Source organism: Spea bombifrons, chromosome 9, assembly GCF_027358695.1.
Source record: "Spea bombifrons isolate aSpeBom1 chromosome 9, aSpeBom1.2.pri, whole genome shotgun sequence".
Lineage (NCBI taxonomy): Eukaryota > Metazoa > Chordata > Amphibia > Anura > Pelobatidae > Spea > Spea bombifrons.
In genome coordinates, this window is record NC_071095.1 from 8603916 (window position 1) to 8625998 (window position 22083).

Here is a 22083-nt window from a genome sequence, read left to right on the forward strand (position 1 = left end):
AAAAAAAAGAGAGAGAGAGAGAGAGCTTTTCCCTAATGCTGGCTGCGTGGCCGATGGAAACCTGATCGGACGGGAGGGTGGACTTTTTCTCCTCTCTTTAAGAAGGGGGGGAAAAAATGTCTTCCCCTCCAAACGGGGCAGTTAATGCAATAGAGATTAAGCAGGAAGATGCCTTGGAAGCTGCAGCTTTCTCCATGGAGCGGGCGAACGGCTCTGGGACTGAAGAAGGGCTCAAGAGCGAAGCGGTGGGCGCCCCGTACGCCCTGACTTTCTCCCCGGAGCACGTAGCCTGCGTGTGCGAGGCTCTGCAGCAAGGTGGGGACCTGGACAGGCTGGCCCGGTTCCTGTGGTCCCTGCCCCAGGGGGACCTGCTACGTGGCAGCGAGAGTGTCCTGAAAGCCCGGGCTCTGGTGGCTTTCCACCAGGGCAGGTACCAGGAGCTCTACGGGCTCCTGGAGAGCCACAACTTCGAGCCGAGCAACCACGGAGCGCTGCAGGAGCTGTGGTACAAGGCGCGGTACAACGAGGCGGAAAAAGCCAGGGGGCGACCTCTGGGGGCCGTGGACAAGTACCGGCTGAGGAGGAAATACCCGCTACCCCGGACCATCTGGGACGGAGAGGAGACCGTCTACTGCTTCAAGGAGAAGTCCCGCAACGCGCTCAAGGAGCTCTACAAGCACAACCGCTACCCGTCCCCCGCCGCCAAACGGAACCTGGCCAAGATCACCGGCCTGTCCCTCACCCAGGTCAGCAACTGGTTCAAGAACCGGCGCCAGCGCGACCGCAACCCGTCCGAGGCGCAGTCTAAGAGGTGAGCGTCAAGCGCGGAGCAGATGCGCGGGGGCACGACTGCGGCAGTGCGGGGAGCCGCGGCAATATGGCGCCCACCGTGGGCAGCTTTCAGGGGAGGTTTACGTGGCCCTGGGGGGCTGTAATTAACGCTGGTGGGTGTGTGGGGCCACAGGAAGGGTGTGCAAACGCTTTGGTGCATTGGTTTTAATCATAATTTTTTTAGGGGTGGAGGGGTAAGAGCTGGGGGTGGGTGGCAGGTTACTTGTGGGGGTGTTTTACAAAAAAAGTGTGATTTGGGGACTTTGTAAAGTTTGTAAAATGCCCCAGATCCATCTATAGTCACCAAAGGCACCCCCCCACCACCACCACCACCAACACTCCAAGAGGGGGTAAGAGAAAGCCCTGGGCTTGTTTAATGGGGTAGATTTGGGGGGTTTTGGTGCCATTTATTTTCTTGTGACAGAGTAAATGATTGACCGCCGTGGATGCGCTCGAGCAGCATGGCAGATCCGGCCGCTCTGTTTTGAAACCTGATTCTGAGCTCGTTCAGCTCGGATTTCATTGAAATTCTAGATAGGAGACGACTCCTCTCCCCGATGCACTTTGATCGCCGCGCGTCTCTGCACTCCCCATTTTTATCTGTTGCTGTCTCGCAGCTCGCATCAGATCCTCAAAACCCAGGTTTGAATCGTTTTCCGTTTATACGATTAAAAAAAACCCAACCGTGTAGAATTCCGCATTTAGATTGTAAGCTCCTAGGACCAGGGCCACCTTCTCCTGCTGTCCCTGTATGTCATTCTTATAGTCAATATTGTGTGTATATATATATAGGCAAATTGTGCATTTCCACTCTGCCTATTGTAATGGCGGCGCGAAATGCGTCGGCGCCGTGAACCGCAGGGGCCACCTCGTTTTCGGAGGACTTTTCTCGCTTTATTTTTAACCCCCCCCCCAAGTCACATAGAAGGAAACGGAGCTTCCGATGGCAAAGGAGCCCCATGGGCTAATGCTGCGAGATACAGGGGGAGGTAGGTGGGCTTCTCCGTGCCAAAAGGGGAGAGCGGAGAACAGATGTGACTTTGTTCCTCTGAGCTGTCGGTTTTCTTACGGCAATTTGCTCGGCTGCTTGAGGAATCCAGGAGAAGCTCCTCAACTGGCCTCCTAAAACTTTACGATCTTCTACGCTTTGCTACAGGCACGTAAAGGGTTAAGGGGTATTTAGAACTGCCGTAAAGAGGTTGTCGGCTGGCAGCATTTAAAAAAATATATATATTTTTTTATTATTATTATTTTTTTGTTTAGTTAAGGCGCAATAGCAGGAATCCCCAGGTTTTTATTTCTGATTTCTAGAAAAATATACAATGGTCTATTTTTTTTTTCTGTTTTGTGTTTTTTTTGGATATTTTTGCAGTGTTTTGAGCGTTCTCCGCTTGGAGACCCCTTTTTTCCGGTAAATTTTCTGCGTTTCAGGTTTGGGTGAGGTTAAAGCGGCTCGCCTTCTATAGAACTTTCAGGAACTGCAAGCTTCCAGCCGATAGGGAATGGAATCTCTTATCTCTTCAGGTCTCTGACGGGTTCTGCCTGCCAGGTGGAGGTGACCTCTTTCAGCAGAAGGCCCAACCCTTCCCCTTTCTTCAAGTCTTCATTTATTTTTTTTTTTGTTGCGCTGCCTCTTGTTCGGCATTTAATAAGAGAACTATCCCTAAGGCCTTTTTTTTTTTCTTTTTTTTTTCTTTTTTCTTTAAAGGCGCGAATCTGCTGAACGGTTGTTTTCCGTGTACCAGCCCCATATTTGCACAACGAGCACGCGAGGATTAATGCTTTCATCTGCGTGAACTCGGTCGCTCGGTATATTACCTTTCAGGCAGAATTATACAATCCGTTCAATTTATACAATAAAAAATTCTATATACATTTATTTAGTATTTATCTGGTTATTTTATATTTTAGGGAAATAAATAATAAAAAATAAAATAAAAAAATAATATATATATATATTATATATATATATATATATATAATATATATATATTATATACACACAGTACAGGGATGGATAAAACGGAGAATAGGTTTAGGTGTCGCGCATGCGTTGCTTATAAAATGTCAGTAAGTTATTATTTTATGTTTATTTTCCCCGTTTATCCCGGTGCATTGTTACTAATTTTTATTTATTTATTTTTGCTTGTTTATTTTTTTTGTGGCTGATTCACCTCTTAGCAGCTTTTAAAATATTTATGTAGCTTGAGAGTCTTTCGCGTGGTTAGTGCTCTTACGCCGCGGGGTCTCTGGCCATTTTTTTGTCGTTACGCGTATTTATGGTTTCTTTTATTTTGATATTTGTCGTTTTCCTGGAATCTCGGTGGGTTTTCGCCGTGTTTATTAGAGGACGAGGGGCTGTAATCTGTGTTTTCCTCTCTGTGCATGGCTTCCGACTTTGCAGATGTGGGGGGAGGGGTGGCTTTGATGGATGGTGAAATAGACAGGTAAAATTCTTTAGACTGTCCAAACTACTACTTCCTGGTTCACTTAACCCTTCCCCCACCGCACAGTCTCCTTTTGTTTTCGGACTCTTTACCCCCCCCCGCATGTTCACACCTTTGGAACATTTCATGATTTCTTTTTCAGATCACACAAAGTAACTTTATCATTTCCAAAGTTTAATTTTCTTTCTCGTCGGATCACTTTTTTTTTTCTCCCTCTCCTTTCTCTCGCATGTCTCAGCCCTCCTTCTCCCTCGCTTGTGCCCCCCTTTCATCCCTTCCCCTCTCTCTCTGTCCCTCCTGTATCCCTTTATTTGGCATATGCTCGTTCTTTCTCTATTTTTCTTTTTTTCCTTTTTTTTTCTCTCTCTCTCTCTCTCTCTCTTTCTTTTTTTTTCTCTTTCTCTCTCTCTCTTTCTCTTATTCTCTCTCTCTTTCTCTTATTCTCTCTCTCTTTCTCTTATTCTCTCTCTCTTTCTCTTATTCTCTCTCTTATTCTCTCTCTCTCTCTCTCTTTCTCTCTCTCTCTCTCTCTCTCTCTCTCTCTCTCTCTTTCTCTTTTATTCTCTCTCTTTCTCTTTTATTCTCTCTTTCTCTTTTATTCTCTCTCTCTCTCTCTCTCTCTTTCTCTTATTCTCTCTCTCTCTCTCTCTCTCTCTTATTCTCTCTCTCTCTCTCTCTTATTCTCTCTCTCTTATTCTCTCTCTCTCTCTCTCTCTCTCTCTCTTTCTCTCTCTTTTTTTTCTCTCTCTCTCTCTCTTTTTTCTCTCTCTTTTTTTCTCTCTCTCTTTTTTCTCTCTCTCTCTCCTTTTCTCTAATCCCATTATCCCTAGAAGTTTGGGCAGTATATTTCTGTATTGTCTGTCACCGAGCCTCAGAGTGTTAAAGCCAAATAAAGCCAACCCCAACAGCCATGCGTTTTATTAGACGAGGTTCATTAAAGGCTTTTTCCGTCTACTTTCTATTTACGCGGAATGTCTTTGTTTATTTTTTAACAGTTGTTCTCAGGATTGTGCGTTTGTGCAGACAGTTGTTCCAGGATTATAAAGTACCTTTCAATTTACACCTCCGAGCCGAGCCATGTATAAGAGCGACTCGGTTGCCAAATGGTGCCCGGGGAGAGTCACGTGTTCACAAGCTAAAACTTTCATTAACCCCACCACAAGAGGTTACGCACGGAACCATTTGTTCGGATGGTTTATGCGACGTCACTAAATTCCATTCAGAGTTTAACACAATTATTTACTGTGTTTTTTATTATTTTTTTATTTTTTTTTTGCAGTGAGTCTGATGGAAACCATAGCACTGAAGATGAGTCCAGCAAAGGTCAAGACGATATGTCCCCCCAACCCCTTTCCAACTCCGCCGATGGTGTTTCCAACGTGAACCTCTCGTGCCACAATGACACGATATACATGCAGCACATCGGGAATAAAATCTCTTTGGGCTCTCCTGGCGTTCTAGTAAACGGGAGCTTGTTATCTTCAAACACCTCGCCTGTCTTCTTGAATGGGGGTTCCTTCATCCAGGGACCCAACGGCGTTCTTCTAAACGGCTTAAATGTGGCCAATTCCCAGACTGTGACTTTGAACACCCCCAAAATGGCGTCCACCATCGTAACCAACGGTCCTTCAAACGCTGACCTCATGGGTTCCGCCTCGGAGGAAGTTAAAGACTTTAAGGTTCTACAGCCTGGGATGACCGACTCCACCACGACGTACGCCGCCAACCTACAATCTTCTTTCCCCGGGTTAATACCTACAGCCGAAGTCAAAAGTGAAAATATCGAGTCCGTTGCCTCTCAGGATGGAGGGACTGTGGTTACGTTCACCACCCCTATACAAATAAACCCATACGGCATCGTTCAGATCCCAAACTCTGGGGCAAATGGGCAACTGATTAACGGAAGTATTGGCTTCTCAACACTCCAGCTTCCGTCTGTCGCGGTTTCCCAAGGTAACTTTATCTCCTAGCGTCACACGCCAGCATGTATGTGTGTTCTGTACATATAACCGATGTATGTTCGTACTGTTGCGCGTTTGGCAAGAACGGAACCTAGAAAGGCTTCCAGATATAAATCCTGTTTAGGTTCTGCATCCGATTTCGCGCGGCTCCGTTCTTTGCATCGTAACCGTCCTTTGATCGTGGTGTAGGTCACCTTGGATGTCTCCTCGACTACAAACAGGACAGGCTGACCCGACACGGTCTGCGGATTTATCCAATCCATGTTAATATCAACTTGATACAAAGTAACGCTCCTGAGTAGACGGCCTTGAAATCTCCATCGACGTTCGCTGGCCGTATAGAATTTAGAATGCTTTTGCTTTTGGATATTCCATGCAGGATTTCATATTCTCTGTTACCGCCGAGGACATATGCACACGGTTATTAGCGTGATCGCACAGCTATGTATGTACTCCGTTTTTACCCAGCGCAGCTGTTCTGCCCAACTATAAATAGGACGGTTATATAACGGTGCAGAATGAAAACGCTTATCCTAGGTATTTTTTATTTTATTATATTTTATTTTTCCCGAAGCTGCACTTTTAAATGTAAGTATTTAGGCAAAGTATCAGAGGATCTTCTTCCAGTAGCGAGGAGTGATCAGGTCAGAGTTACCTACTCTACGGTTCAAAAGTTTGGGGTCGCTTAGAAATTTATTGTTATTGTTTTTGAAAGAACATTTTGTCCGTTTAAAATAACACGAAATGGATCAAAAATCCAGGTAGATGGGGTTAATGTACAGAGGCCCTTTATCGCTCCCATCAGTCCTGGGTTCCAATGGCCCTTTATCACTCCCATCACTCCTGTGTTTCAATTGTGTGCCACTGGAGCCCAGGAGTGATAAAGGGCCATTGGGACACAGGAGTGATGGGAGTGATAAAGGGCCATTGGGACACGGGAGTGATGGGAGTGATAAAGGGCCATTGGGACACGGGAGTGATGGGAGTGATAAAGGGCCTCTGTACGCCTATGAGGAGATTCCATTAAAAATATGTTATATTGAAATAAGTAACAAAATGAGACTGGTTTGATCCACCTCCCGGCTGCGTACCCACTCCTATTATCTATAATAATTCTTTATGGGAACAGGTGGTACTTCAGCTGTTGCAGGTCTGCGATTCCGTGATCCCCATCTAGCCTGAGTTATATCAGAAAATGGCTAAAGATCTTTAAAGTTCAGATTAAAATAATATAACATTTTATTTTATTATAAAATTATTAAAGTTAAAGACCAAAAAACGTTAATCTCGCGCATGCATGGACGCTATGATTTCTCGGTTATTGTGCTTAGCAGCCTCCACGTGGGAATCCCATTTGTTGGCCGAAAGTCATTGTTGCCCAAAGTGCCCTCGTTTGGAGGCTCGTAGGTGCAGAGGTGCTACATTTGTAAGCTTCAGCTTCATCTGTAGGTTCTATGGCTATTGATGCCATGTGTTATTCCTTTGTTATCGATAGGAATTACGCTACCCTCTTAGCACACTTTTCATCATGAGCTTTAACATTTATGACATCATAGTTAAGAAGCATAATCTTTATCTACATGTCCTAATACACATTTTCAGAAAATGTTTCCTCTGTCCTGCGTATGTCCCCCTGTTTTAAAAGCATTCAATAAAATAAGTTCCAATGGATCCCAGATCCTGCAGATAAAAAGACTGCGCTGTTTCGGAATCATTGGCTTCCTGGGTAGTTCCATGAAAAAATAAATAATGATAAATAGTGAATCTCCCCCGTAATCGCATAGAAAACAGAATAAAAAATAATATGGAAGATGTTCTTATCTTGAAGTTCTAACAGCAGCCGAGGTGTTATTTTTTATTTAAAAAAAAAATTATTGATATTTTTTAAAAATATATTTAAATATAATAAAAATGCTGTTGACATCCTTTGTTGGAATGTTTTTTTAAGAAATATTTTTGATAGACTTTATTTAATTTGTTTCTTCTATTAGGAATATGAGGCCCCCATTATTAAATCTGGAATCCCCCCCCCACGAATAATTCTAATAAGTACTTATGCATTTGTTACCATGGCGTTGGCTCTGTGTATGGCTAAAAAGCTTATGGTTGCTAATAGAGCTATGGCGTCACTTCCTGCCAAACAGGAAGTAGATAGTGTTTGTGTTTTCAGGTGCAATATTCAGTGACGCTGATTTATTGTATAAGCAATGTAACACGTTTTGGGTCTTGGCACATTATTTATTAGTTATTCTTCCCCCAAAGAGTTTTTGTATTTCTGTTTTTGTGTCTTGTGTTTTTTTTTTTTTTTATTTTTTTTTTTGTGCCTAAAGTGGTTTTATATAAGTAGGGGGTAATACGGTGAGGGATTTGCTTTCAGCCTTCCATGCTTTATGTGGAAGTAATGGAAATTCTTTCACGTCTTGACAGGACGATCTATCTAAGGCAGGGTGTATTTTATTGCTTGCTATTTATTAATTGATTTATATAGCGCCATCATATTCCGTAGCGCTGTACCTGGTCTTAACTAACATCGTATTATGTCTTCTCCGCCTTCAGGTAACATTTCGGTCACTCCTGGCACGTCGGATGGAGGTACCTTCACGAGCGACACGGTGTCACACGGAGATCAGGGTAAGCTGTTCCTCAGCTCGCTGCCGCCCAGTACGGTCGTCTACACGGTCCCACACGCCATGAAGCAAGACGGACTGGAGCGAAGCCTCGTGTTCTCTCCGTTAATGCCCGTCAATCAAAGCACAGCCCAACTGAACATTAGCATGTCTTCAGAAGAAGCCGTGCAGGCGGTGGCGGCCTCCTTAGTGAACGGAACTCAGAATTTCTCGTTGGCTTCTCCTACTTTAATAACTGCCTCCGGACATCTCGCTTCGGTCACTGGAAACCAGTCCGTGGCGCTCAACCAGTCCATCTCTGCCTCTACGGCCACCACGGCCACCGCGACCGCTACCAGTAACGCCGGCTTTGCGACTCTACCGAACTGTCACTACATTACGACCCACGACCTCATGTCTGTCCCACCGACGCAGACCTCCCTGGGGGATCCTGTTTCCGCCGGTAGCAACAACGCAAACCATCCGGCCGCGCAAGTCCACCAGGGTTTCGGCGATCAGAACCACATCGTCCTGCAGTCCGTGCCCGCCACCAAAGATTACACGATTTCACACAGCTCCACGATAAGCGGGAGCGTCATGCTGCTGGATGCGAAATCAAAGTACGTGGTCGGCAACATGATGGGTACGGGGTGCGAAGAACTGGAATCGGACAAAAAAGAGTTGGCAAAACTGCAGAACGTTGAGATGGACGAAGATATGCATGATCTATAAACTTTTTTTGGGGGGGGGGTTCCAAATTTTTTTTTTTTTCTTCAAGTTTAAGATCAATTTTTTTGTAAAGTAGGCTAAAATGGCCGTTTTCGTTCACATTGGTTTGAAATTACAATTTCAATTTTCGTTAACCCCCCTCCCCCCCACATAAAATACGAAGTCTTGTTTATGTGGCTGAACAGACCCCGTAATCCGTGTGTAAAATGTCAGCGGTACTGAACAAACTTATATTGTCTAATTTTTTTTCTTTTTTTTTTTTTCTTTTGTTTTGCGGGCTATGCTGGAAATGTTTATTAAATTCTACAAAAGAGCAAGCAGGATTTTGTAACACTTTTTTTATTATTATTATTATTTTTTAATTTTTTTTTTATTTCCCCCCCCCCCGTAATGGATAAATCAGAATGTTACAATTAAACAGAGACTTTTGCTGAAAACATAATGTTATTACTAATATTTACCATCATTAATGTAATATTGTAACTGCAGAATGTAGACTGTATAAGGGTTTTGTTCTAGAAACGAAACAAATATTGTGCAGGGCTTCTGGCATTTTGGCTTTTTTTTTTTCTCTCCTTTTTTTTTCCTGCCTTTTCTATAGCTGGTGGCATAGAATTTCAGCAGTAATCTTGTCAGTCTGATAATCACTAAGCCTCAGCCTTTTTTATGCATCGATATACAACATGTACTGTAAGGTAGTACTCTTATTCTGCACTCACTGCTTTATATAAAATACATGGTTCAGGAAAGCACATGTCCATACAGTATAAAGTAGCACAAAAATGAGCCATAGGATTTGTCCAGCCCTCCGTTAAAATATTTATTATTCTGTGCCGCTCTAATCACATCCCACGTTGTAGTATGTGTAAATATATATAATATATATATTGTTTTTTTTTAACCATATAGCTCATGGCCTCTTGTACATTTTTTTTTTTTTTTTTTTAAGTAAAGCTACTTAAATCGTGTCAGATTACGTTGCTGAAGAGGAGCTAAAAATATGATTTCAGGTGGATTTTTTTTTTTTTTTTTGTTAAAAAATAAGCTTCAAATTTTTTTTTTTTTTTTTTTTTATTTAGTAGTTCTAGTTTTTGCCCCATAATGTTTTCAGGCAGCTGCATATTAGCCATGTGTATGTTGTTTTTTTTTTTTTGTTATCTGAGCCCAAACACCCATTGTTGAACTAATAGAGCGGCTCAGTCTAAAAACATGATTCTCTGACCAATTAAAGTCAATGGAAGAATAGACTTTAACATTAACATTGCCATAAAGCGTCGGCTCAGTGTGGTGTTTTGAGCCGGGGAAATCGCCCCAAAATATTACATGGCTGACAAAAATGGCTGCCTCATAAAAACTGTTTTCCCCCCAATTCTGACAGACATTCGTGTTTACAGAGCTGGGGTTTATGCTTGATGAGAATTTGTGTCCGTCCCCCCCCCTTTAATCTTGCAATATATCTGGATGAACGTTGTTTGTTTGACTCGTGTAGAATCTATGCAAAACCTATAAAAATCACATGAAGCTGTAGACCTAAGCACAAGACATACAGAGGCGAATAGCAAAAAAATGAATTATTAACTAGAAAGAGTGCTTGTAACACTAAAATATGCAATTTTCTTTTTTTAACTTTACAAAACTGCTGAAATTGCAACATTTAGTTTCTGCTTATCGTCCATCTTTTCTCAATGTGCCTGATGATAATACTTGGGTTTTTAAATCCTGTATGTATGTGTGTGTAATATATATATATATATATATATATATATATATATATATATATATATATATATTACTTTAAATTCTAAACCCCCCTGTGCCTTCTGGCCTAGTTGCCAAGGAATCTTTAGCGAGCATTAAATTAATATTTCATTTAATTTTTATCCTATGTTAGAATGTGGATACTAATTATTGAACAAATTGATGATTATAAACGATTAGTTTGTCATTTTTGGAACTTAAGCACACATTTCATGTTCTCTACCCGCAAATGGAAAGACAATCAACACTTTTATAAAAGACCCCCCCTCCCCCATCCCTCCAAAAATATATATATATATTTCTGCTTGAAATATTTAATTTTCCGCAGTTTCAGCACTACGCCAATACAGATTCGGACTTTGCACCAATTTAAACCAAATAGTTAGTTTCCGCTCTTGCATGTTGTCGTTAACAAACCTGTAATAAGATGCAAAATACTATGTATCATTAATGCCTTTGCTTCTAACTAGAGAAGTTTTTTGTTTTCTTGTTTTTAGAAAAATCTGACAATTTTCACAACTTTTTACAGACCTTTTGCAAAATCTAATGCATGTTGTGTGATTTTCTTTAGCGTTTTGAGGGAGATATGTTTTTTTTTTGTTTTTTTTATTATTTTTTTAAAATTTTTGGTTCAAAATGGTAAAAGGAATTCTTCTCCCTTCCATACATAATCTATCGGGAGTGGTGATTTTTTTTTTTTTCCTTTATCCTGAAACAAATACATTGCATGTCTAATATTTGACTTTGTTTCATTATAAGTAACGTTCTTTATTTGCATGTTTTTTTTTGTTTTTTTTTTTCAATGTATTTATTTTTTTTTTTGTGCCTTATGATTATTCATATAATGAAAATAACTGAAACGGCTCGGTAGATGTGGGAATGCGTCTATGTAACGGTACAAACCTCCTGTCTCGAAACATTTCTGTGCAGTTACCCTACCAAAGAGGTATTGTATGCTTTTGGTTTTCATTGTACTGTAATAGGGATTGATGCCTGGACAAGTTTTATTGTATTCTGAAATGATGTGAACTTATTTTTCTAAACACTATACTGAATAAACTTTTATATTTATACATTTTTTTTTCATTGTTTTTATTTATTTTTTGTAAAATATGTATTTTTGTGTCCTAAAATATAGTTGGATGACCTATCATGGGTAGAACATTTAGCATAACTAAATTTTACAAATTTGTTTGGCTGGAAAAAAAAAAAAAGAATCACATTGGCTAAGATTTTCTTTAAATGTGTCACAACTAGAATTAGTTTAATATTTTCCCCTCCCTTATGAAGGCTGCCTGAACCAATCAACAACAATCAGCAACTTAATAGGTGAGAGAAAACATAAGAGGGAGGAGTAATTCTACAGATCAGGGGAACAATTAAGAGAGATTATATTGATTAAGAAATAGTTTTTTAAAATGCAATTTATATATATATATATATATATATATATATATATATATATATAAATATATAAATTTATTATATTTTTTATTTTAATCCTATAAAAATGATCTCATAGTTTAGTATACGGAAGCATAACATGGTTTATTTAGGAAAGTTGCGTGTTTTAAGGTTGAAAAAAAGTTAATAAATAATTAATTTGTGTATGGGAATTTCTAAAGAAGATAGGCTTTGTCTAGAAGATGTTTTCATCACTGTTCAAACCTTAAGCCAGTATTGAGCTGGACCATAATATGGTACTGTGAATCATGAGAGTAGGACTGGTATTAAGCACCTCTTATTCTGTCTCCTACAATGTCTTGGCACATGCCACAATAATAACAATAAAATAGACAATTCCATTTTTTTAAGTATTTTTTTTTTTTTATTTAAAAAAGCAAAAAAAACGGTAAAATTCTGGAACACAAATTGTAATAGAGTTCATATTATGCATAAAGTATAAAAACCAGAGACGGCGCTAACCGAGGCCAAGCTCATATGCTCTACAGACTCTTTGGTGTGCGATGTCCGGTTATTTCAGGTTCCACCATACGCGGCCTAATTTACTTGCCAAAGAAAAAGACATTTATTGAACCGGCCTTGAATGTTTAAGTAAATTGCTGAACGCCTGCCGTAAAACTTAATTATTTACTGTCGGAAAACGCTTACCATCTTAAGGAACAAAAGAGGCAAATTTTCATGGTCTTTCACCATTCAACAGGTGATTCTACGCAATCCAAAGTGAAGTCATCCCAAGGTTATTCTTTTTCTCCTGCAGCTGTTGTAAGCATAAACTTTTTTGTTTTATTTATTTTTGGGTTTTTTTTCCATTTAATTTTTTTTTTTATTTTTATTTACAACCAAATCCTAAAAACAATAGAATTATTCAGCCGAGCGCAGCTATCCAGCCGGTGGGCCGTGCCATTTTCTTGTTGTGCCCAATGGCCGGTCCTGGCCTATCACCGCCTAGTCTAGAATACAGAATAATAGTATACAGCTAAAAATATATATATTTTTTTTAAATCAGAAGCTTGTTTTGGGCATTGGCCGGAGACCGTTTGTCTTCTCTCTGACGTCTTTCCTCTGGATTTAAAGGTCTTGTTGTGTGCTGTGCGTGAACGTAGCAAGCTGGCTCATGATTCATGACTTAAATATCCCCTTGAGCCAAACGGCAGCAGGTATAAACACGACCATTGTCTTAGAGAGCGGTGAATGGGATGCATACCGTGAATTACTACCTGCCTGACCTAACTAGACTAACCCTCTAATGCCCCCTCTGGATTAGGCCCCGAAAATGTAACCCTCACTTCATAAAACAGACCCAAAATGTCCAGATCTGTTCTCAAATCTCATGCTGGACGGTAAAGCGGCAAGTCTTTGTGGGGATATTCCCTGGACCCCTACAGTGGCTCATGTCCTGCTGTCATTGTTGGACCCCCAGAGCTGTATACAGTAATAACCCCCCCCATAGCTCATTTTGTTCCAATATACTCCCTTTATCTGCAGACCCGGAGCAGCCGTTGCTGTCAGTCATGTGATATTTTGGGTGACTTTTTTCCTTTTCAAACACCACACTGAGCTGATGCTTTATGACAGTGCTAATGAAGTCCGTTCCTCCATAGACTTTTATTAGTCAGAGAGTCCGACTGGGTGGCTAAGACCGAGCCATTCTATTGTTTCCCACAGGCAGTATGACAAAGAGTTGGGGGGGGGTGTCTAGTAGGTTGGGCTCAGATAACCCAGAGAGAACAAATGGGGTGTAAGCTGGTAAACGGTTAAATATTTTGCTGGTTATGTCCCTTTTGTACAAATTGGACATTCCGCCTTGAATTTCTTTCCTTCTCACGTTCTTGGCAGAACGTAACGGATTAATGTCCAATAACCCTTCCAGATCGCCGTCCGTGGGGAATACGTTCCTGATTATGTTTCTAGGGGTCAGGTTTCCTTTTATTTTGGGATGAAACCCCTGGACAAGAACGTAGAGAAGGTCAAGAGAAAAAAAAAGCGTACGTATGAGGAAAGTCTTATAAAAATGAAACAAAAGCCCCTTAATCCTTCTTGAGAACAATCGGCGAGAAAGAGAAGGTAAGGGAGATGTAAAATTATACCTGGGCCATAGCGAGCAGACATTCCGGAACGAACAATACATCCATTGAGAAAAATTCTTCTCTGACGTTCGGCTTTGAGAAGCTTCGTTTTCCACAGTGGGGGAAAAACCCACGAGATCTCACTTGTTTTGTTCCAAGAAGAATACGTTCTGGGGTTTAGCGCTCTACAGGAATTCTGATTTAAAGAAGTTGAGTCAACTCTTCAATGGCCAGACGTTGGGGAGAATGCATAGAATCTTGTAATATGATCCATCGCATGTGTCATGTGAACCAACCATATCGTGATCGCCCAGTAGACGTGTCATGGGTCCTTGGGCTAAGCTGATGGGGAGAGCAGAGCCGGTCGTAGACCAAATAGCTCCTTCCTCGCCATTCTCCATGTTATGGAGGCTTCTACATATTGGGAAAGGTTTCTGTGATCAGTGTCGCCCCCCACCCGGTCCTGGTCCAGGCACCTCGTACTAAAACCAGCCCCGGGGGGGGGGCAAGGATGGCATTAGCCGGCCAACTAGGTTCATCTGCTACAGTCTTCAATCAGGTAGGATCAGAATGATGCTAACCGTTCCCATGTCCTCCAGAGGCATGATATGTCGTTACAGCCCCCGGGGTGCAGGGAGACCCCCAGTTATAAGGGGTCCCAAAGCTTGATGGAGCGCAACTAGGCCCTTTAAAGCCAGCATGGATAAAACCCGCTGCAAGGTGCTTGCTATCATATGGTGACGTTCCTAGACATGACCAGTTCGGCCCAAAACAAGGAGTGGGCCCCTCAACATACTTTGCCAGGGGCCACAGCATGATGCTGCTGCCGTCCCGCTTATCCTAATCATAGCGCGGACGCTAAGCTTCAGTGTACCGTAGGCCATGGAGACGAGGAATCTTCAGAGAGGTAATTAGTTGGTTATTCCATCCCTGGGCCATATGTTAATTGGTTCAGGCTGGCAGGACATTCCATGAGAAGGAGAACGCCGAGTCCTATCCCATGCATGTTTAAACCCCCTCCAACACCTCTGCTGGAAGCTGCTCCACTTATCTACCACTCTCTTAATAAATAGTTCATAACCAACAGTCCCAATGAGGGGCTGGATAAACTAAACAGAGACAGTTGGCAGGTGTTGGCAAGTGTTTGCAGGCATGACATACAATATTTTGCTTCCGTCTGCTAACACGCCGTGCCTGCAAGACAAAAATACCTAAAAACGTGCGGTCAGTTTACGTTTATTTCTAATTTTGAGCATTTCTGTACTTTTTATATAATTATTCCATTGACCATATCATGTTTATTTATATGGCGCCCGCAGATTCCATAGCGCTGTTACAACAGGGGACAGTGAAATTATTTAGCAATAATATAAAATTGACAATAACACGCAGTAAGACGTAGGGGTACGGAAAGGGAAGAGGGCCCTGGTCTTGGGAGCTTACAATCTATTAATGTTATATAATCTTCTCTTTTTGTATATATATATATTATAAAATATTTTTTATTTCTACATCATTTTAAGAATATTTATTTTTATTTTCTTCCATTTTTTTTAAAGGTCAGTAATAGAGCAATAAAAATACGCGTCTCCATTATGTGATCAGACAGCTTACTGTTGTGAATATGCAGAAGGTACAAATTATCCCGACTAATCCTGAATTACTTTCCCTGCGGGCAAAAGCCAAATGCCCTCATATTAAGTTCCCCAGAAGAAAAAAAAAAAAGCTATCAAAGCATCTAAAAAGGCTGAACCAAAAGCCAGAGCACCGACAAATAATACCTCTCTATATAAAATAGATTTAAACGGAGATCTAGATTGTAAGCCTACGAGCCGAGACCACTTTATCTAATGAATCGTTTAGTCTTAGTCTGCCAATTCCAGTTTTCCCAGACCCTTTAAGTGTATGAAGTCCTGTGAAATTGCTACATAAATAAAAGATAATAATAATAATTAAAAATATGTAAATAATAAAAATAATAAATATTTATATAAATAAAAGATAATAATAATAATAAATACAAATATATAAAATGATACAAATAAAAAATAATATAATAAATATTCTTATAAATAAAAGAATGATAATAATAATTAAAAATATGTAAATAATAAAAATAATAAATATTTATATAAATAAAAGATAATAATAATAATAATAATAATAATAATAAATAAAAATATATAAAATGATACAAATAAAAAATAATATAATAAATATTCTTATAAATAAAAGAATGATAAAAATAATTAAAAATATGTAAATATTAAAAATATTTTTTTTTACAAATAAAAGTTAATAAATAAAAATATATAAAATGATAAAAATAAATATTTTTACAAATTAAAGATAATAATAAATATTTTTTTATTAGAAATTTAAATTGTATTAATTACAATATACTTTTTTTTATAAATTATTAAATTACATTTTAATAATAATAATAATAAATTTATATATTTTTTAAAAGTCCTCGTGGGGTGGGGGGGCTTATGAATAGATTTGGAGCAGAGACAGGGACACCCACACAGGCAATTCTGGAGTTTGCAACAGATCATTGAAACCCTTCAAACTTGAGCTTATTAAAGATGACCTCTGACTCCTCAGAAATTTCAAAGCTGATGTTAAAAGTCCTGAGCAGAGTGTGTGCCATATGTAACGTGACCCCGGCTCGCTCTCGCCGAGCCCTGATGGCATCACTAATGAGAGGTAAAAGGGACCATTCTTCTTGCAGCTTCCCTCCGCACAGGCAGCATATTACCGCTTTGTTCCAGGCTAATTCTTTTATAATTCTCAATGTCGCAGCATGTTAGTTTTATTAAAAAAAAAAAAAAAAAAAAAAATTTTTCATAGAAACAACAGTGACTGTGAGCGCCTAATAATAACAACATAGACATAACATACATAGACTATATATATATATATATATATATATATTAGATATATATTTGTTTGTCTGAAGTTTTTATATATATATATATATATACAGTATATGTATGTAAGATGAGTACTGTTTTACATAGACTTTGAGAGGTTATATTTTTATTAATAAGCATCATCTGTGTATAAAGATTATATTGCAAATAGATGAGCTATATATATATATATATATATATATATATATTCATGATAAAATATTAATATATATATATATATATATATGTAATACATTGACAGATTTGCACATATATATATATATTGATACAAATGTTTGTATAAATATGAATGTATTTCAAATAAATGTACAGATATTAATTCAATTTCCCCCTTATAGACTTATAAATATTAATATTATTTGCATGTAACAGGCGCGGATCTGGTAACAAAGTCTGAATGTTCTTTTGGATCAGAGGCCGTTGTCACGGTGTATTCTTGCATTTAAAAGCTCTTCCTCGCCCCAGTGAATAGATGGGGCTGGAGGAATGTAGAGTCGAGGATAGGGGTCCCTTAAACAAAAACGCAGGCTGGAGCTCCAGAGGAAAGTGATGGGGCGGCACGGGATCGGGTTACCTGCAGGTAGGTCCCAGAGGCCACATACAGAGACCGTGTGCCTGGCTGGGGTCATTACAACCCTGGATAGACTGTGAGATAATGGAGCGGGTTACGGGATGCTGGGAATTTCCTTGAAGCTTGAGGCCATCGATGAAGAAGAAACTCCACAGAATTCAGGAGCCATGTGCCTATCCCATGCATGGGAACAGCCTTCCAGCAGAGGTGGTAGAGGCTAATACAGTGAGGGAATTTTCATGGGATAGGCATATGGCTCCTGAATCTAAGACGAGACCAACGGCTGCCACGCTCTGTCTTATACCCCCCGGCGGTGCCCGGTCTGTGCCGTCAGCATTGAATAGACAGCTAAATGAGAGAGGCTTCGCAGCCCCGCGGGGCATTTCTCTAAGTCACATCACTTTTTATTTTTGTGTTTTTTTGCCTGCTGCGGGAAGGAATAACGACTCAGCCTGCGACGGGTATTACAGGTTTGTGTACAAGGCAACAGCATGGATTAATCTTATACAAAGTAGACAATTGCCTACGGGCACATTAAAATTCATCTGGCTAACAGCTGTCACTCCCCAAAGTTTCGGATTGAAGTACCGTATCAATGTATCCCATATAAATGACATTACATGGTAGGACGTCACGGCTATCACTGCATCCCAGCCCCGGGGAGAGAGGCGCCTATGGGCAAATGTCATGTACATCTGGCTATGACTGAGAGCAGGAGTAATATACCCTCCCCCATAATAATCAATAATCTTAATAATAGCACAAACATTAACGTTTATTCCATTTTAAACTTGTATATATATATTCCTTCAAAAACACCCATAGGTCCTAAACCACCTACAACTTTCTTCAAAGTCCCTGCATCCCCTCCATACGCCTTAATCCCAGGTGTACAGCAGATACCTACCTGCCCTTAGGTGGGACTTTAGCCAGACTTTTTTTTATGTGACTTAGTGGCTTATCGCTGGGTATTAGTCTAACCGAGTGGGGCATTTAGAAGAAGAATATTTAGGCACCTTGTTTTAAACTAATGATATGGGGAAACCCTACCGGTGAAGTGACATTAAAAAAAAAAAGTCTCTTACTACAGCTGTTAAGGATGGTTATTTTAAACCAGCGTAATGTTAAAATACAACATTTGTTGTTCATTTGACACCTATGAGTTTATTGGGGCAATTAAGGAGCAGGGTGGGTTATTTGGTTACTGGTGATACATTCCACTGCAGACCAACAGAAACAATAGAACTGCAGCTTCTCTGTCTGGGAAAGAGCGCCCTCTGATGGCACCAGCTGGTAACGACTCTTCTCGGTGTCAGTTCTCTGCAATAACTCTGTCCTGCAAACCCAATCCCTGAAAGACAAAAACCAAACAACTTATTTGAAGGTGAAACTAAATCTGTGGATATCTGCAGAATATTTTGTTATTAGGGGCAGAAAGAATTCAAGTCGCCCCCAGGATGAAAATAAGATGATCCAGTTAACGGTTAATAATGGTTAATTGTAGTAAAACGATGCTTTGATCCCCAAAAGGTATTAATGTTTTGTTACGCTTAATTCCTCACTCTTTTCAGGGCTAGAATCCCTTCCTTGCATGGAACGTCTGCTCATAGTTCATATTTTCAATTTTTAAAACACATTGATTTCGGGAATCTGGTGTTTTCATTAGGTGAGTTCCAGCAGAAAATGCTTTTTTTTGTTTGTAAGTTATTTTGATTATTATTTTTTTATTAAAAAAAAGCTCTTCGCTGGCACAGAAAAGGTTAAAAGTGGTAGATCTCTGATGGATTGGGGTAGGCAGTTATTACCCCATCCCACCTACGGAGAGGTTGGTCTGATAACATCTCAAAGCACCTGCGTGTGATTTCATATTACAGAACTCTTCAAACCCTTCGATGACAGATTTTACCTGGGAAAGCCACCCGGGAGGGCAAAATTGGAGTACCATGTGACCCCACTGCGTGACCCGGGCTATTATCAGAAAATGATCAATATCAAGTGAAGCTCTTTAAAAAAAAAATGGAATCATTGTATGGAGACATTTTTGATAACACAGATACATTGTTAGCAGTTCTGATACAAAGTGGTAACAGTGATGCAATCACCATAGCAACCAATGGAATACTACTGCAGATTGATCCACGTGTATTACTTTGTATCCGTTTGGAGTATGGCTGTCCATTGCCCAGGATATACAATTTCTTATAAAATATAGAATTATAAAAGTGATTTGTTTTTGTGGCTTGTCTTTGTCTTCTCTTTCAAGAGTGACTGATGAGTGCTTAGATCTTTGTGTCTCTTCCATAGACCTGGGGGGCAAGTCCGACCCAACCACTTCGCCCACCTCCAAGAGTAGTTGATGCCCGTTGGACAATGTGGAAAAAATGCATAAGGTTAACATACCGGGTTCTACTATATTAAAGAAGACCATGAGTTGTAGGAGACATCTCAGTGGCTTCACTATCATACATGGGCCAGCCATGGAGTGTTTCTCCCACAATTTCTAGATTGTAAGCTCTTTGAGCAGGGCTCTCGTCTACAGATGGACTTGTTATGTCCTGTTTACCCATCGTACAGCGCTGCGGAATATGATGGCGCTATATAAATCAATAAATAATAAGTGCTGGATAGTATAATGCACAGTTAGGTCAACAAAAGTGATGCTCAACAAGGCTACATAATATATTGGATAATGTGTGTTGTATAGGGGTGGATATAAGAGGGATATTCTGCAGGGGTACAATTAGGGGATGCTTTAAAAAAAATTGCCCTCATACCCTCTTTAGCCCAATCTTCCTTAAAGAAAGCCAAATCAGAGAACAAATTAATAAAAATTAAAAAGCAAACTATAAAAACTATTAAAAAGCATAACTGAAAAGTGTCGCCAAGTGGTTGAGACTTTCACTACCCTACGACCCTCCCTAGAAAGTGATCTCACAGCAGGGAGTCTTTTCTCAAAGAGCCCCCAGCCAATGTCCAAATTTGCCAATTAGAATTAAAATACATATAATAAGATAATTTCAAAATGCCATGATAAACCAGAGATAAAAATTCACTGACCCAAGAGCTTACACTCTAGAGAGAGAGAAAAACTGGAATATTTCATAGCAGAGATAACTACCTATCTGTATCCCATATACCAAAAAGTATTTATTTCATCTGTCAACAACTAATTGCCTTGAATAATATTTTTAAATAATATTAAATAATAGCATATTTTTTTTATTTTTTTAACAAAAAAAAAATTATAAAATTAATATATTAATTCAATGAATATTGTAATTAAATAATATTTTAAATTACTTTGCTCTGTTGTTTTTCTTTTCCCCTAAATTTCCCCAGGTTTTTTTTTTTTTTTATCATTTTATCAAAGTTTCTCCTTTGTACTGTTTTGTCAGCATTTTTACTCTAAATCAGCCAGACATCTTGAAGTAATCAGAAGCTGAAAGGGACAAGTCCTCTTGGCATCTCAGGTTAAGTAAGGAGCTCCAGGAAAATATGGCAGGGCCATTATGGGTAACCTGATCTGCCTACATCAGGGCTCCAATTGCCATCCCATTAGGATTGATTAGAGACCAGCAGTACCGTAATGACCCCTGCATAGGGGCAACCTGGGACTCCTAAGAGCCAGAACTCACAGAGCCTGAATGTCTTAGGTTTCCAGAAGAATATGTATATGTGTGCTTATAACAGAGCAAATGAGATATCTTCAGCATACCCTATAGTAGAAAAATTCCAGACAATTAAAACCAGTTTTGGAAATAAAGAATACATTACATATATTATTTTAATTATTTTTTTTTTCTCATTTTTTTTTTCCCCAGCAGACATTTTGGTTAAAGCAGGCAATCAACGATCATAACATTTCATGCCATGAATTTTTATTCCTTTTTACATCGTATGAAAATAAATGGGAATTGGTCTGTAATTTAACATTTCAGAAAGAATGCAAAAAAAAAAAACCCTGCAGAATTATAGAATTCTTCTCATGTTGCACCCAGACAGGATGTGACCACAAAAAAAAAAATGATTTCAAGGGTGTACTGGAGTCCAAGAGATGCTGCTAATTTACTTAAATCAACAATGAGGGATCTTGGTAAATTGGCTGGATTTTGGTGCTTTGTGTTTGTTTGTTAGTGGGATTTCTGGGAAGTAGTATGTTTGTATTTGATTTTTTTTTATTTATTTTATTTTATTTATATATATCTTTTTTTTTGCTCTATACCCCCCCTAAAAAAACCCTGTGGATACCCCTATACAGTGAGTCACAACATATCCCCTCCATAATGGGACATTCAAGAAAGTTCACTTGCTAATTAAGTCCATCTTGACAAACCGACTTAACTGTTTACTTAATGTCAAAAACTATTACACTCAACAGTGCTTCTCTCTGAAAGTCTGAAGGAACCCACCACCAAGCTAAGAACATCCACCCAGACAGAGCTAGAGAATGATTATCCTGCTGATCATTCAAAGGGTTAATTTAAAAGCACCATCCCTGGATAAAAAATACCAATATTTTATTTTTAAAAGATAATTAAAGTATTTAAAACTGTATTAATAAAAGGTGTAAAAAAACAAAACAAAACAAAAGCCAAAAATAATCCTGCATGGAAAAAAATGATGATAATAATATTAATTTTTTTTTTAAAATTGTATAAAAAATTGTGTAAGAAAATAACCTCAAAAATTAATAATTCTGGGCATTGCTTTGAGT

At 39.3% G+C, this 22083-nt stretch overlaps 1 protein-coding gene across 1 annotated transcript; it reads left to right on the forward strand.

Annotated features, from left to right (window-relative positions):
- SIX4 (SIX homeobox 4) lies at positions 1-8683 on the forward strand. The gene is made up of 3 exons (XM_053475009.1): positions 1-811; positions 4558-5231; positions 7796-8683. The coding sequence occupies exons 1-3, from the start codon at positions 117-119 to the stop codon at positions 8575-8577; spliced, it is 2151 nt and encodes a 716-aa protein (XP_053330984.1). The 5' UTR covers positions 1-116; the 3' UTR covers positions 8578-8683.
- Positions 8684-22083: the final 13400 nt, after the last annotated feature.

Bases quoted from the DNA above. Each gene is read 5' to 3' on its own strand.
- SIX4 (XM_053475009.1), top strand. From the start codon at position 117: ATGTCTTCCCCTCCAAACGGGGCAGTTAATGCAATAGAGATTAAGCAG. The intron at 812-4,557 runs GTGAGCGTCAAG...TTTTTTTTGCAG, and splicing joins TCCGAGGCGCAGTCTAAGAG to TGAGTCTGATGGAAACCATA. The intron at 5,232-7,795 runs GTAACTTTATCT...CTCCGCCTTCAG, and splicing joins GTCTGTCGCGGTTTCCCAAG to GTAACATTTCGGTCACTCCT.